The following is a 14,911-nucleotide window of genomic DNA, read 5'->3' on the forward strand; positions in this document are numbered from 1 at the left end:
AAGCATTTGTAACCTATTCCAAGTAGGTACTTACTAAAATACAACTTGGTCCCCATTTATTAAAATCTCTCCTCCTAAAGGAGGTATTAATGTGATCCATGAAAAGCCAGTCAGTATTTCAGTAATTGACATAAGGCAGACAAAGAAGCTTATATTTGAAAATGAGAAATGATAAGGTGCATTGATTGGAGAAGGACCAGTTCACTTTAAATAAAGAACACAGCATGCACAGAAACGGGTTGTGTTTGTCATTGATTCTACTTACAGTTTCAATGCCCATAGCTCTCATTTGGTCTGCTCTTTTTTCTGTGATAGACAAAAATTTCTTTGGATCTGATAAAGCATCCACAATATCTGTAAGAAAAAAAAATCAACTTTTTGTGAGCTTTGGAGGCATCTGGAAATGAGTACTTTACAAAAGCTTTATTTTATCCCTGCTGTTATGGGACATGGCTTGCAACAGGAGTCCAGCTTTCTGTAGTGAATTTGGCAGGACTGGAAGTGCTTATTCCCACAGCACCTGGAACATGGAACAGTTCTTAATGCACCAAGGTGTGGTTTTCATCCAGAACCTTATTTAGGAGAACCCAGCAACTCTGTCAGACTGCTCTAACTTCCTCCCAGTTACTGACTGCAGAATTTGGGACCAGGATGGGATCTCCTGAGCCACAAAGCACTAACTTTGTCCCTTGGCTGAGGAGTGCTGACTGACTCAGGACTGCAGGGAGTTGTAGAAAATGCCACTCTATTTCCTAGCTAAAGAGCCCTTTCAGGAGGATTAAAGCAATCAGGTAAATCTATTCCCAGCAGCCTTTGTGATATTCCATGTCTGGGACATGGCAGGCTGTGAAATGGCTTTTCTGGGCATGAATCTTGCACGTGACACAGGACCACCAGTGGTACCACAGCCCTGGGTACCACACAGATCACTGAATCTGTTTTCCAGTGCAGTGATAAATGTGCAAGCACAGCTTCACAGCATGACAATGTCCCAGCAATTTTTTACATGCATATCAAATAATCTCTTCCTGTGCTTAACTCCAACAGTAAAAAAAAATAAATTAAAATATCCAAGCCATCAAGAGGTTTGGCAAGAAACTTGTTGTCCAGAGTAGGGGCTGGGCTGTATCATCTCCCTCCCAACCTGAGCTGTTCTGTGCAATGTTGCTCTGAAGCCACAGCTCAGACAGGCCTCCCATTCCCACAGAAGTTGTATTAAGCACTCAGCACTTGAGATCTGTTTGTCTACATGAACAGGTCATCTCCAGTAACTGCTGTGACCCACTGATGTCTCCTGAAACTTATTTCACACAGACAAAAGCCATGTAGGATTTATTTTTAGCCATGGCAATGGCTTGTGGCTGAGCACTGAGTGTTTCTCCTCTCCCTAACCCATTAAGGATGTCCTCTTGTCCTTGTCAGTGCAGACCCAGGGCCACCCTGGCAGCAGCATGCTGCAAATGTCTCAGTTTCATCTGGAAGCTGAAGCTGATGGCAGGAGCTGCCAGGTGAGGATGCCCACGGTGCTTGGGAGAGCATCACCCCTGTGGGCTGTGTGAGGAGCCACTCCAGCACATCCCCAGGCTCAACCCTTCCGGGGGAGCTGACCCTCCCTGTCCTTGCTGCTGCCCCCTCTCCCGGGGAGGTGAGCCGGGCTGGGGAGCTGCAATTACATCCACAACTCTGAGAGTCACTGCAAGAGTGCACTGCAGAGGGCACCCACCACCAAGCTGACAGCCAGGCTTACTCACTGAAGAGTTCCAGAATAGAAATTTGGAGAATGCTGCTTCATTTGCATCAGTTTGTGCCATTATTGTGGTTTTATTGGGAACAGAGGGGCTGATGCAAATAAACCACAAGAAATTGCAAAGCTATAAAATAAAAAAGGAAAGCACATCTTTGAAAGCCTACAATGCATCACCTTTTCTAGTTATTATTCAGGGCACATTTTAAATCTTAGTCATACAGGTTAAAAAGACAAAAAAGAAAGAAAAAAGAACGTAGGCAGCTACTGACTTCAGCTCTACCTTCCTACAGGTTTGCTGAAACAGCCCTGGAGATCCTAGTGATGGCTCATAAAACAATGAGCAGCTGACTGCAGAAGATAAGTAATTAAAACCCCCATGCCAGCAGAATACTAATGATCCCACCTGGGTGTCAGAAGTTACTGCCAGGTGTTCACCGTGCTGCTGCTCTGTATCAAGGAGGAAAATACACCAGGCACACGCAGCCTGTCTGGGAAGGGGGAGCAGAGCCAGAATGGAGCTCACTGAGCTCCTGTCCATGCAGAGGCTGCTTTTGCCAGGCTGACAGCAAACTACAACCACCAGCCCTCCCTTCCAGCAGCATTTTGCTGTAACAACACTGTTACTGAGGGCTAGCAATGCTTTCCCACCTCTATCAAATAAACCGCCCACAGCACTGCTGACACTGTAGCACACAATTTGCAAACTGTAAACTGGTGTTGAAATTCGCTTTGGAAAACAAGTCTTTCACTTCTGCAAGTGCAGAATGTAGTTTAAAAAATTAATTGAACAAATACTTTCTCCTTGTGGTTCCAGCACACTCAGCAGCTCAAGCCACATGGACCTCAGTGCTAAGTTTAAATTCTGTTCTTAGGAAAAGTCTGGTGCCACAGAACATCAATCCCAAATCAGAAGCACGTCCTTAGCTGAGAAAATATTTCAACTGAGTCATTTGCTGCCAAAAGCTTCAGTTCAGGTAAGAATTAAAGGGCACACTTAAACATGTCTCTTAGACTGATGGGTCAATTACCCTTGAGAATCTCAAGTTTAGGCAGAAGCTCACATTTATCTGGAGACAAAGTCCCTGCAGTTAAATACTGGGGATGAAATGTGCTGCACAATGGCACAGTGGTGGTCCAGGGCCCATGGCAAACCTCCAGCTGACTTGCCAGAAACCAGGATTCCACATGTGAACAATACAAATGCTCCTGTAACACCTATTTTTCCATGAAATGTTACTGAAGTCTCAGCCTGTTAATTTTTTTAAGCCTGGATAAGCACCAGCAAACACAGACTTGAAGACAGGTTAGGTCAACCTTCCCTTCCTCCAGTTTCTACTGTAGAAATCACACAGAGAAGTGCAGCCATTCTTTGCCTGGCTGCAGGTTTGAAATAGGTTTTGTGAAGAGAAAAACATTGGTTTGATCAATATGTTTCATCAGCAACCCCTGAGGTAATTGCTGCAGAGTCAGAGCTCCAGCATTTTGTGCAATTCCTACTTTACAGTTTTAAATGGTTTATGTATTGTCCAATGCACAAGCAAATTTCATCTGGGGTGCAGAGGCCCTTTCTGTCAGGGGGAACTCAAGCGTTACACAGGTTTCAGTGGTGCAAGGATTATTCTCAGCTCTGTGCTCCCACACACACGTGGCAATTTGCCACTGCTCAGTATAAACGACCACAGCTCTGGCAACCTCATCATGGAAATGCTCACATGAAATTAACTTTCCTGAGAGCCCAAAAACAATTAAACCACACTAAAGACATGTAAAACTGGGGAAGAAAAATGCAGAGAGGTTCTGGATGCTGAATTATTTCACTGACATTTTACAAAAATACACCAATTTTCCCCAGAATAAAGAATTGGTTTTGTTTGAAAGAAACTATGTTTCTGCATGTACTTTATCTATATTGATTGGCCTACTGTTATAGGCCAATCAATATAGATAAAGTACATCCTAACCTTACAGATATTTATGTCAGACAATATGTAATAAAATAAGACTCTAAATTGTCAACAGAGAAAATCAAATGGAGCTAAGTAGTAGTAGCTTATTTTCCACATTATTTTCTCATTTTAGTACATTAATGCTTCTATCATCAACAGAGACAGGCACTTGGTCAAAAAGCAGATTTCTCTCCTCATTATGCAGAGGTTCCAAGGAGCTACAGAAAGTTACCAGTCCTGAACCTCCCCATCCTGCAGCACTGCACGTGGGCTCTGGCTGCACAGTGCCCCTGGAGCACTTCAGGACTTGCACACCAACACTCAAGAGCCACAGCACGCTGAGCCAAAGGCTGCTCTCACCTCCAAACCCATCAGGCACGTAGGTTTTGAGCACAATGTTGCAGAACACCGTGGGAAGAGAGAGGGGCTTGTTGCCCTCGTTGCGCAGGGAAATGTGTCTGTAACCTGCCTGCAGCCCATCCAGAGGCAGGATCCTCTGCCCAATCAGCTTGTTGTTGTCATCATACACTGCTATTCTCAGGACAGCAAGGTCAGGCAGGATAACCTGGAAAGCCACAGAGCACAGACATGTAATGGCCCTGACAGAGCAGCTTCCTCCCCGCCTCCCGTGGGTGAACTCGGTGCCAGAGACTACCAGCACTGCAAGAGCCCAGGTTTCAAAATGAAATCTTTCCTAGAAAGGCTTTTTCACCCTAAATAACGGGTAGATTTCAGGTTATGTAAATCCTGCAGCTCACAGTTACGCCAGCTAAATATTCTGTGTGTTTATTTCTCACGACTGAAGACTGGTGGCACTGATAAGAAGGCAGGTAAATACTGCATGGGAAATGACAGATACGGCAGCAATCAAAGGGCACGTAGTGCTGGATCAGGAGGAATTATGACAGAGAGATGGGATTTGGGATGCATCCAAAAGGGCAAGGAGAGTGCAAGCACAGGCTGCTGGGGATGTGTGAGCTGCTGCAATGTGTGCTGCACTCAGGACATGGCTCAAGGCATGCACGGGAGCAGGGATGCTGCAGCCTCCTGGCCCTGCCCAGCTGGGCTGACAGGGCAGAACAGAGACCCCCTGCCCTCCCTGCAGCACAGGGCTGCCTCTGGGCATGCAGCAGCCAGAGGAGGCAGACCAGCAGAGTGCAGCTCCTCCGCCAGCCCACCCCAGTCATAGACTGGGACAGATTTCCCTCCTTCCCTCCCTGGTGCTACTCCCCAAGGCCTGTGGGATACAAGGGAAGAGCTCAGGGAGCTGTGTCTGCCTGCTCCCTTACACCTTCCCCTGCCACTCCCATTCTCAGCCTTGGGGGGCACAAAATAAAGGCTGCTCTTGGTCTCTGAACCCATGGGAGCAGCTCATGGATATCCTGCTCTACTCAACTACAGCTCAGCACTCCCAGCACAGGCCACCACCAGCACCTGCTCCCTCCTCCCCTCAACACAACAGAGGGACAACACAGAACCCAGGTCAGAGCGACTGAAACCTTATTTTAACTAAAATAAATATGAGAAAACGTGACAGGAGAACAATCAAACACAGTACCTGAGAACAACTGTGTGGGGTTAAGCATCAGCCTGAGGAGAACACTGCAACTCAAGCAGAGCAGGTAAGATGTCTCCCCTACAGGTCACAGACCAGCACATCTTTCATTACATGATGCTCTTTGACACAGATTTGCCAGGGAGGGGACAGAGTTTATTGTTCCCTCGGCATTAATTTGTTCTGTGGTATCCTGCTAGGTACTTCCACCCTCTCATGATCTTTTAGCACTGTGCACCCAGTGCCTTCAGCATATCCAGCTGGGGGAATCCTTCCTGCTGTGCTCCTGCCACCCACCTGCTGGATCTCCAGTGGATGCTGATTACATTGCTAGCTATGATAAGGGCCTGAGGTGAAGGACAATAATCTCTTGGCTGATCTACGCGTTCAAGAGAGTGTGCGACCACAGGATTGCTGACTGGAGAGCAGTAATGAGAAATATTGGCCTCAGCCTCTGTACCCATGTCCCAGCACACAGCCTGCACTGGAATTTCTGGCCCTTTTGATGTAAGAAATCAGACAGCAGCAGCTGCTGGTCACATGGGCAGCCACATTGCTTGTACATCAAGCATCTTCCCTGTGCTCCTCATACACAGAGGAAAGCACCTGAAGTCACATTCCTTTCAGAATATGAGTTCAGAAAAAACTCTTGCATCAACTCAATTTCTCTTAAAAACTGGCAATGCTGTTAGGAAAGCAGATTAAGTGTGTAATATACCCAGGTGTGAAGAGCTATCACCACTCGGCAAAAAGTCTGACATTTGGACTAGGAGTCTGAACTTTGGAATAGAAGAGCAACAATTCTGCATGACAACAAAACAGGTGTAAGCAAAACAGATGTTACCCAAGACAGCACTGTAACACATGTAGTCTGGATGAAACTCCAGGCAACAGAAGAAAAATAAAATAAATGTATATATATATGTGTGTATCACATATATATAAAGACTGAGAGATAAAAACTGAACACGGACAAATGGTCTCTCTCTTTAAATCCCCCATGCCAAGAAAAAAAGGGTTGTTTTTTCTTTCAGTATTGGAAAAAAATAAAAAAATAAAGAAGAAGGTACATGATGCACATGGACCACTGAAGGAGGGAGCTGGCAACACGCCTGAGGAACACAGCACCCTTCCAACTTTTCCATGTAATGACATTGACCTTAGCTTTGGATGCAGCATCTCACCTGCCCTCTGGGCTGAAGGAACAGTGCAAGATAGCAGCCACTGCCAGGGCAGGGAAGAAGGAATCTCCAGGGAATGATGGTGTCCACCAGCGGGGCTCACTCTGAGCAGACTGCATACCTTGAACACAGGCATGGTCACAGAGGAGGTGGCTACCTCCAAGTGGGAGGAGGAAGCAAAGGGGAGGAAAAAGCCAAATGGAAACAAAAACAACAAAAAAATCATGTGATAGCTACAGAGGTTATCCGTTAGAAAAATAAAACCAAAGCAAAACCAAAAAGAAAACAGAACCAAAACAAGGCAAAACCAAGCAGGCTCCTGAAAGCTGCCTTCAGCTTTGCATGTTCACAGCAGCAACCGGGGCCCTAGAACCCTGGCCATGGAGCAGCACTCGTCTGGGTGAGCAGGGAGGGCTGGCTCAGAGGGCAGGGCAGCCAGGGCACAGCAGGGCAGGCTGGGCCCTGCACAGACGCCATCCTACCTTCCTGAAGACAAAGGACTCCTCGTTGTACACGGGGTTCAGGCCGTTGTTCATCACCATGCGCGTGCGGAACTCCTTGCGGATGGTGTCCGTGGGCAGCCCGTACATGTCCACCTCCACGTAGGTGCCAATCTTCTTGTCTGACAGGAACTGCCCAGAGATCACCTGCAACACAGCAAGAGAGCAGGGAAAGGCGCTGCAGAGCAGGGATATGGGAAATGGAGGTCATTTCAAACTGCACCTCCTTGGAAAAGCTCCTGGGATCAGACATGGAAATACAGCCTTCACCTGAAATAGTACTGCCAGCAGTGTCTCCCAGATTCATGTATGAAAACACTGAATGGAACAACCAGAGCTGGCACTGCTATTCCACAACTTCTAACACTCTTCAGAAGCACTTTTTTCTATGATTTCTATAATTTTCTATGATCTTGAGTACAAGGGGTGAAAGGAAACTCTTGCTCTGCTTTCACTCAGGTGAAGGTTTGAAGCTAATCATGAATCAGTCTGACTCCATATTATGTGTTTGGAAAGTGCAGGATGCTTAAAAAGTGAAGAAACCAAAACCCCACAGGATTCCTCAGTATTGTTAGAGATATGAAGATTTGTTGCTATTTCACCCCAAGTAAAGATTAATCTAGCCACAGCAGGTGATTACTCCAGGGAAAATTTTTATTTCACCAAGATGATCTATTATTTAAAAATACAGCTAATGTTTTCATTACTACAAGCAAGGAGGGAAGAAAAAGACTGAAACATGATTTCACTGACCTAAGCTCATTCCAGATCCTGTTTTTGCATGACCTAACATCCTTCTGGAGAACACTCTGGATAACAGATCTGAAAAGTTTTGTGGCTGAGGGGTATCATTGCTGGCTTTTGCTCCACTCAACTCCTTAATTACAAAATTTGTATGGAATTTTATACTAGTTTTAGTCACAAAAGAAAGGTAACTGTCAAAATACATGACCCAGGAACCATCTGATCCCACTTCCTTCTGGGAGGGGCTGTGCTTTGATTACCATTTAAGAAAAACAACATTAATAGAACATGCTTATTCCACTAGAGGTGCCAGTGGAGCTTAGTTCAACATCTGGAATGCATGAGGAATGCTTGGCCAGCGAGGGTGTGAAACTGAAACGCAGCACATGAAAAATGCTAAATGAAAGGTGAGGTCTTTTGCTCACCAAGCAGGTTTCACCATTGTCAGCCTCCTCCCAGAACTGGGTACCTGACCATGCTGAAGAACTGCAGCAGCAGCTTTATGGACTTTGTTACTCACAGATAACTCCAGAGAAAGGGCCTGCCTCACACCAACATCTTTCTCCAATAATTTTGAAGATATCCTGTCCCTGTGTGCTCAGACTCCTCCCTGCTCTGTGGGGACAAGTGATGCTGTGCAATTCCATACTGTGCATGGGAAGGAACTTCACTCCTTTATCTGTTTGTGTGGGCTCATGGATTTCAAAAAGACCACCAAGGCTGTCAGAACACCACAACGTGTAGTAACACATCATTTCCAATTCTATCATATTCCACTCAGATCAAGGAAACAAAGGCATCTTAGCCAGCAATATTAAAAAAGGAAAAAAAAGAAACCGATGTGCTGAAATCTGCCCAGTCAAGCACATTGAGTGCATATATCCAATTTCTGGTGATTCTAAATGTGCTTTTGGGTGTGATGGCAGCTGGCTCTGCTGCCTTACCTGCACAGAACACGTTGCAGCAATAACACCATCCACAGGAGTTTCAGAGAACGGGTCGAACGTCCTGTCTGGTCGTCGCATGAAATCTGGCTTTAGTAGGTACCTTATTGCAAGGGGAAAAAGAGAAAATTATCCTTGACTGGAAATTAAAGTGGTATTAAATGCATATGAAATGGATGTTCTGCCTTTAAACAATGAGCTCCCCTACAGCAGTGTAAAATACAGACTCATTCCAGCTGCAAGTGTGAGGAAGCAAAAGAAAGTATTATGGTTGTCTGGAACACAGATAAACACTAATTTTCATTTTGAATTACCAGCTACTGAGAGATGGAATCAATCTGGGATTTTAAGGTAAAAATAAATGTAATATAATCAAGGACATTTCAAAACAACTGAATAATACAGTTAAAAAATGCAGGGAGTCACCATGTAATAAAACACAGATGCTCTCATTTGTTTTAATTCTTTAACACTTTGGAAAAGCACAGAGGGATTTTTCAATGTTATTTTTCCAGATGAAGCAGCTCCTTATGGTTCAAGACTCATACACTAAATTTCAGCTTGAAGCTGATTTTTTCATTATGGTTACGAAACCTTGGGGGAAACAGCTGATAATGTCAGTGCTGACAGATTGTTAATTATAGCAGCATGAAAGGTACCACCACAATAACACTCACAATGCCTCCCTGAGGACCTCACACTGCATCACCATATCAATGAAGCCAATTTGTGCTCTGGTGCACCAAAACCCAAGGATTCTGCCACCAAAATGAAACAGCAGTTGATCACTGCAGAAAGGCTGCACATTACAGACATTCCCTTCCACTGACGCAAGAAAATGTGCAACTGGAAAAATCTTGCTAATTCTGCAACCCTGACAGACAAAGCTGCTTGAAGATGAATTTTTATCCACCCTTAGCCTCTAGTGAATCACTGGTACGCAATATGATAAAGGCCTAGACAGAATTCAGGGATTAAAAAAGGCTAGAAAAATTCCAGTGGAAAGAATGTCAGTGCTTTCATCCATTTCTTAATAACACTGTTTCTGTTTGGAAGTAATATTACTCTTTTTTCTTTCATTAAAAATGTTTTCCTTCCATTAGAAAAGTGATTTCTTAATATTTGGTTAATTTAAAGCAGGTTGGGGCAGAAGGGAACTAACTCTGCTTAGCCTCTGTTTTCAGCCTGCTGCAATAAGAAATGCTGAAATGACCTTGTTTGATCAGCATGAAAGCTGCAAATCTGAGAAAAGAGGAGTACAGGCAGAAGGAAATACTCAGTTTTTCATTTCCCTTCTGTGACTGAAACACCACCACATTTACAATGCATATCAAACATTACCACTACATCATTATTAAAACACTGATGTAAGAACCCAGGAATTTAGTTGGTAACTTTGCCTGTCCTTCAGAGACTTTGGCAAAATTAAGCAGGTACTCTTTTACTAAGCTGGCGGGTCCAACAAGAAAGGAACCAAACTCTGCCATAAGAAAGCTTTGGGTTTCTTCTGTTCTTGTTGTTTTGATTGAAATTACAGAGTGCACACCTTTGTCAAAGCCAAGAGCCTCTCCTGGAGTGCTCACAGCTGCAATAAAGGCATGGCATGGCCAAGCACTCTGTGCCCATTCTGCAAATGAGCAATTTTACCAAGCTCCATCTAGCCAGATTTTCTCTCTGAGTAAGATCTGCAGCAGTAAAAGAGTAGCTCCTTCCCAGGAAGAGTCTGCAGATTCTCATGTGTTTCTGGACTGCATTTCCTGTGGTTCATTAAACTTCTCCTTTTCTCCTGCTGCTAATGACCAGTCCATCCTATTAAGGTCTATCAACATTTGAGAAAAATCTATCAGCATTCCTTGAACATCCTTTGTCATGCAAAAATAATGAGCAAGGGCTTAGATGAAACACTTCAGGATTCTCTGTGAAATCTGTGCTCCAATTAAGAGTGCACAGATTAAAAATATGTTCCCTATGCATTCAGATTCCACTTGTCCAAGTAAATTTGGCAATTCTGTGAACTGTGCAATGAATCTCCACTCTGAGGCACATCTTCAAAGAAAGGCTGAGAGCAGAAGGTGGAGGTGGATTTGAATAACTGTGTACAGTATTCATGATCTTCATAATATGAACACAATGCCTCTTGGATCTCATTTAAAAACTGGGCATAATTAAAAGTATACTCATTAGAATACCTCCTTTTGGGGGATAATGCTCCCTGAACTCTGCTGATTTCTACTCCTCACCTAGCATCCCATTTTCCTTTTGTAACACATAATTAATAGTGACAAAATCTTATTAAAACTTTAGTGAAGGACCCTGATGCACAGTGACAACAGTTTAAATCACATCACTCACCCGCACGATCCATTGTACTCAAACTTTCCTTGATTCAACTGCATTGCTAAATCTGCCAAAAGAGAGAATTTACTCACTTTCCTGCTGAATAATGCAGATCATTAACTAGATCAGAAAATAAGACTGGTTTTCCAGAATAATAAGTTTAAATAAAAGTTTATTTTAATGCATATAAAACCTACATCTAAGAAATAATAGGAAGAAACAGGAAAACTTCTTATTTTTTGCACAGGAGTAACAGCTTTACCAAGCATGCTGAAGTCCATGCTGGGCTTAGGAAACAGTATTTCCCTGAATTCAAACACACTTGGCAGGCAGGGAAGTAACAACTGTGGACATGCCAAGTGCCTGGGATGGGATTTCCATCATCTACCTTTTGGTATTTACAGTGCAGATCAGTATCCACATTTCTGCAGATCACCTTCAATAACAGAGTGCTACAGGAGCTTTAACAGTGCAAATAACCTCAGAATAACAAATATACTAGAGGAGACAGCCTTGAGGAACACATTCCATCACAATGACAACCACCTCTGATGAAGCTGCCTGCAGCCTGATGTCTCAAAGAAGGGGAGGTGCATGTCCCACTGGTTTTCTGAGGACTTAGCTGAATAAAATACCACACCAAGAAACCACGAAGATCACAGCAGCACTGCTTAGTTTCAACATTTAAAAGCATGTGAGTTTTAGTGAGTGCACCGTCACAGCACTGCTAGGGGAACACATACCATGTAACAATCTCCCTCCCATCCAGCCCTCTCCAGAACTCTGAAAAAATGAAATGTTTTCCTACAGCTTTCTACTTACACAAGAATACAACCTCCTGCTTTAGCAACAAAACAGGTATTTCTCTTGCCCAACTGATTGTACCTTCAAAGGGAACAAAATCTGTTCTGTTATACAAAATACAAGATTGTCCTATGCCCATACCACTTATTACTGGAGTAACTGGGCAGCTCTAACTTTTACTTCCTCAGTCATCTTGACAGCACATCTGGATCACAGAAGAGGAACACAGGAAAGTTGCTGATTTCCACTTAGACAACTGCTACTCTTAATGTGCAATTTAAAGGGGTTGGGAATGACATGCAGTGGGCAGAGGCAGTGCTGGGAGCAGAGTGAGGTTTGTATTTCTGCTCCAGCCTCCCTGGCATGCCCACTGAATGCTCTACAAGCAGCAGATTCCAGTGTATCCCTTCTCCTGCCTCCTCAGCTGGTGAGCCTGGGGCACAGCTTTGCAGGACAGAACTCAGGGGATGACCAAGAGGAGTGTCTGCTGTACCAAAGACACTGTTCAGGGAGGGGGAAATGAGCACAAAAGCACTGCCACAGCCAGAGAAAGGCAATGGGAATTGGGTCTGTTACATATCTGACTGAAAACATTCCCAGATAAATTTAAAAACCCAAAACAGCAGAAAGCCTGCCCTGCTATACTCACAGCTTCACTGAACAGGAACAGTACATCTCCTCTCAGACCACCCTGTGGAGAGGGCATTTCCATTCCCTGGCACCATTCTCTCAGCTGGGATCTCAGACCTGAGCACATGACTGCTAACACTTCCCAACAACTGGTCTAGAAATGCATTTGTCACACAGTCATTACTTTTTACCATCTTAATCAGTGCATTCCATCTTTGCTTTGCAGACATGCACCCAACTGTGCCAGAGCTGTGTTTTCTGAAAGCACCGATTTCCCTGTAATTAACACTTTTTATTAATAAAAGCCATTTCAGTGGGAAGATGCAGCACTCCATTATTTTTCCATAAAAGGGGACAGAATTTTCCTTCTGTGCATGGCTGTTTTTACTGCTCCTTGTCTCACGCTCCCGTGCTCCCACCCCGCTGCATTATTCAGCCATATGTCTGTTTCCTGCAGAAATGCCAGCAGCAAATCCACGGCATCTGGCTGGCAGTCACTGCCCAGGCCATTCTTTAGGAGTGAGGGTCACTGCTGCCTACCTGGGGTCTGATAGTTCAGTGAGACCATCTGGCAGCCAGCGTTCCAGAAAATCTGCGGCATGTAATTACTGGAATCCACACGGCCCCCCTTGGGGTAAATCCGACTCATCTGCCGCTTGTTGTAGCTGGGGAATCCATCAAGGAAATCAAACAAACACCACAGAGGTGCAGAGGCATGGCCTGGAACCTCCAGCATTGCGACAGCAAAACACTCCTCTTGTTACTCTCACTATCTCTCCTTCCTGAGGTACTTCCCCTTTCCCTTTGTAGACATGCAACACTAAATGTAGAAAGGTGCACTGGTTTGTTTTAGGACTGGCAGGAAAGCGGGATGAGGAGGTGAAAGGATACATCCCGAACTCAATGGCATGAGTCTTCAAATCTCACTGTCAAATCTCAGGATCAAATCTCACCATCAGATCTCACCATCACTCCTTGCATGAAGTAGGAGAAATGCCCCTTTCCCTTTGTAGACTAAACACTAAATGCAGAAAGGTGCACTGGTTTATTTTAGGATTGCTAAGAAGGTGGGATGAGGAGGTGAAAGGATACTTCACAAACTCAATGGCATGAGTCTTCAAATAGCCCAGTCCAACAGACTCGTTGAAGGAGGACATGTTATGGTGAATATTACGTTCTAGAAAGAAAAGACAAGACATTTTAAAACACCTCTAATGATGAATCACATTCAAAATCATGCACTATAAACAGCAGGACACAGCAGTTTTTGGTCTCCTTCCCCATTATCTATTACTCATAGAATCAAATTATAGTGATAAGAAATTTCATAGAATCAAATTACAGAAAGAGAAATTTCATAGAATCAAATTACAGCAATGAGAAATTTCATAGAATCAAATTACAGCAATGAGAAATTTCATAGTATTTCTGACTCGCTTCTCTGTTTCTCTCCTTGGGAAATCAACATCATTTTCCTTTTTTGTTTAGGACAACATTGTTATTCAGAGCCTGCACTGTGTGGTAGATAAGGCAAAGCAACATGATAAATTGTCTGGTGTGCAGTATCAGCTCACTGCTGCCCACTGTGACAGCTGTGCTCACCTAACTGCAGAGAGAGATGAACTAAAAAAAAGCATTTCAGTTGGGAAGGCCCACGGAATAGAACCAACCTCAACAGCTTCCTGTTCTCCCAGTAACTGAGTGACTCCGTGTGGATGACGAATGGAATTACATGCTAGCTTCACATCCAAGGAAACAGGTCTACAAGCATACTGATGATGGTCATTAAACTATCAAAGTCTTACGCCTTTATTTCTAAATTCAGGAAATGTAGAGATTAAAAAGCTACCTAGGTTAAGCAAATACTTGTATTTCATTCAACCTTTTATGTTACCTTCTGCTACATCGAAACCTTGAAATTTTACAGGCTGAGCATAGTTGACCATTGTTGATAAATATGGATGTATATTGGTTGTGGCACCTACATATTTGTAAGATGCCATCCACGCTTGTTCATCTTCCACAGTTACTAAACCCTGGAAACACATTAAAAAGAACAATCACCAATTCTGTCTGCAAACACTGCTGCTGGGTTTTTCAAAGGTGGGACAAAATTATAGCCAAATCTGCAGAAGGTTAAAGACAGTGCAAATTAATACAAGAAAAGTGGAAGTTTAGTGTCATAAGTTAAAATTTATTTTCTTGTTGATATAAGACTCTCAATTTTGCAGGATGCATGCAAGAGGGCTGATGATAGAAAAGTTCCTAAGCAATGGGTAAATATTACATGAAGTTAGTAGGACAACACTGGCATAAAAGCTAAATATTCCAACAGCCTAAACAATACCGGGAGATCCATCTTTGTCAAATAAATTCCAAAAAGTGTTATTTAGTATGCATTTTCTGATAGAAACTGTGTGTACTTGGCACTCAGTAGAAGACACAGTACCAAGTTCATATTCTTATCCACTTCAACTGATAAAAACCTGAATCCATCACCTATATAAATATGCACTTTATTTA

At 43.7% G+C, this 14,911-nt stretch overlaps 1 protein-coding gene across 8 annotated transcripts in view; it reads right to left on the bottom strand.

Moving 5' to 3' along the window:
• The window catches only part of PLCB4 (phospholipase C beta 4), a 177,219-nt gene that overhangs the window by 26,657 nt on the left and 135,651 nt on the right, over window positions 1–14,911 (bottom strand). For all 8 annotated transcript variants that reach the window (XM_036380089.2, XM_036380084.2, XM_036380092.2 and 5 more), the window contains 8 exons: window positions 14,283–14,424; window positions 13,481–13,565; window positions 12,929–13,053; window positions 10,970–11,021; window positions 8,618–8,720; window positions 6,912–7,076; window positions 4,054–4,258; window positions 266–354 (listed from right to left, as the gene is read on the bottom strand). In XM_036380089.2, the coding sequence (XP_036235982.1) occupies window positions 266–354; window positions 4,054–4,258; window positions 6,912–7,076; window positions 8,618–8,720; window positions 10,970–11,021; window positions 12,929–13,053; window positions 13,481–13,565; window positions 14,283–14,424 (966 nt within the window). The remainder of the gene's footprint in view (window positions 1–265; window positions 355–4,053; window positions 4,259–6,911; window positions 7,077–8,617; window positions 8,721–10,969; window positions 11,022–12,928; window positions 13,054–13,480; window positions 13,566–14,282; window positions 14,425–14,911) is intronic.

Source organism: Molothrus ater, chromosome 3, assembly GCF_012460135.2.
Source record: "Molothrus ater isolate BHLD 08-10-18 breed brown headed cowbird chromosome 3, BPBGC_Mater_1.1, whole genome shotgun sequence".
Classification (NCBI taxonomy): domain Eukaryota; kingdom Metazoa; phylum Chordata; class Aves; order Passeriformes; family Icteridae; genus Molothrus; species Molothrus ater.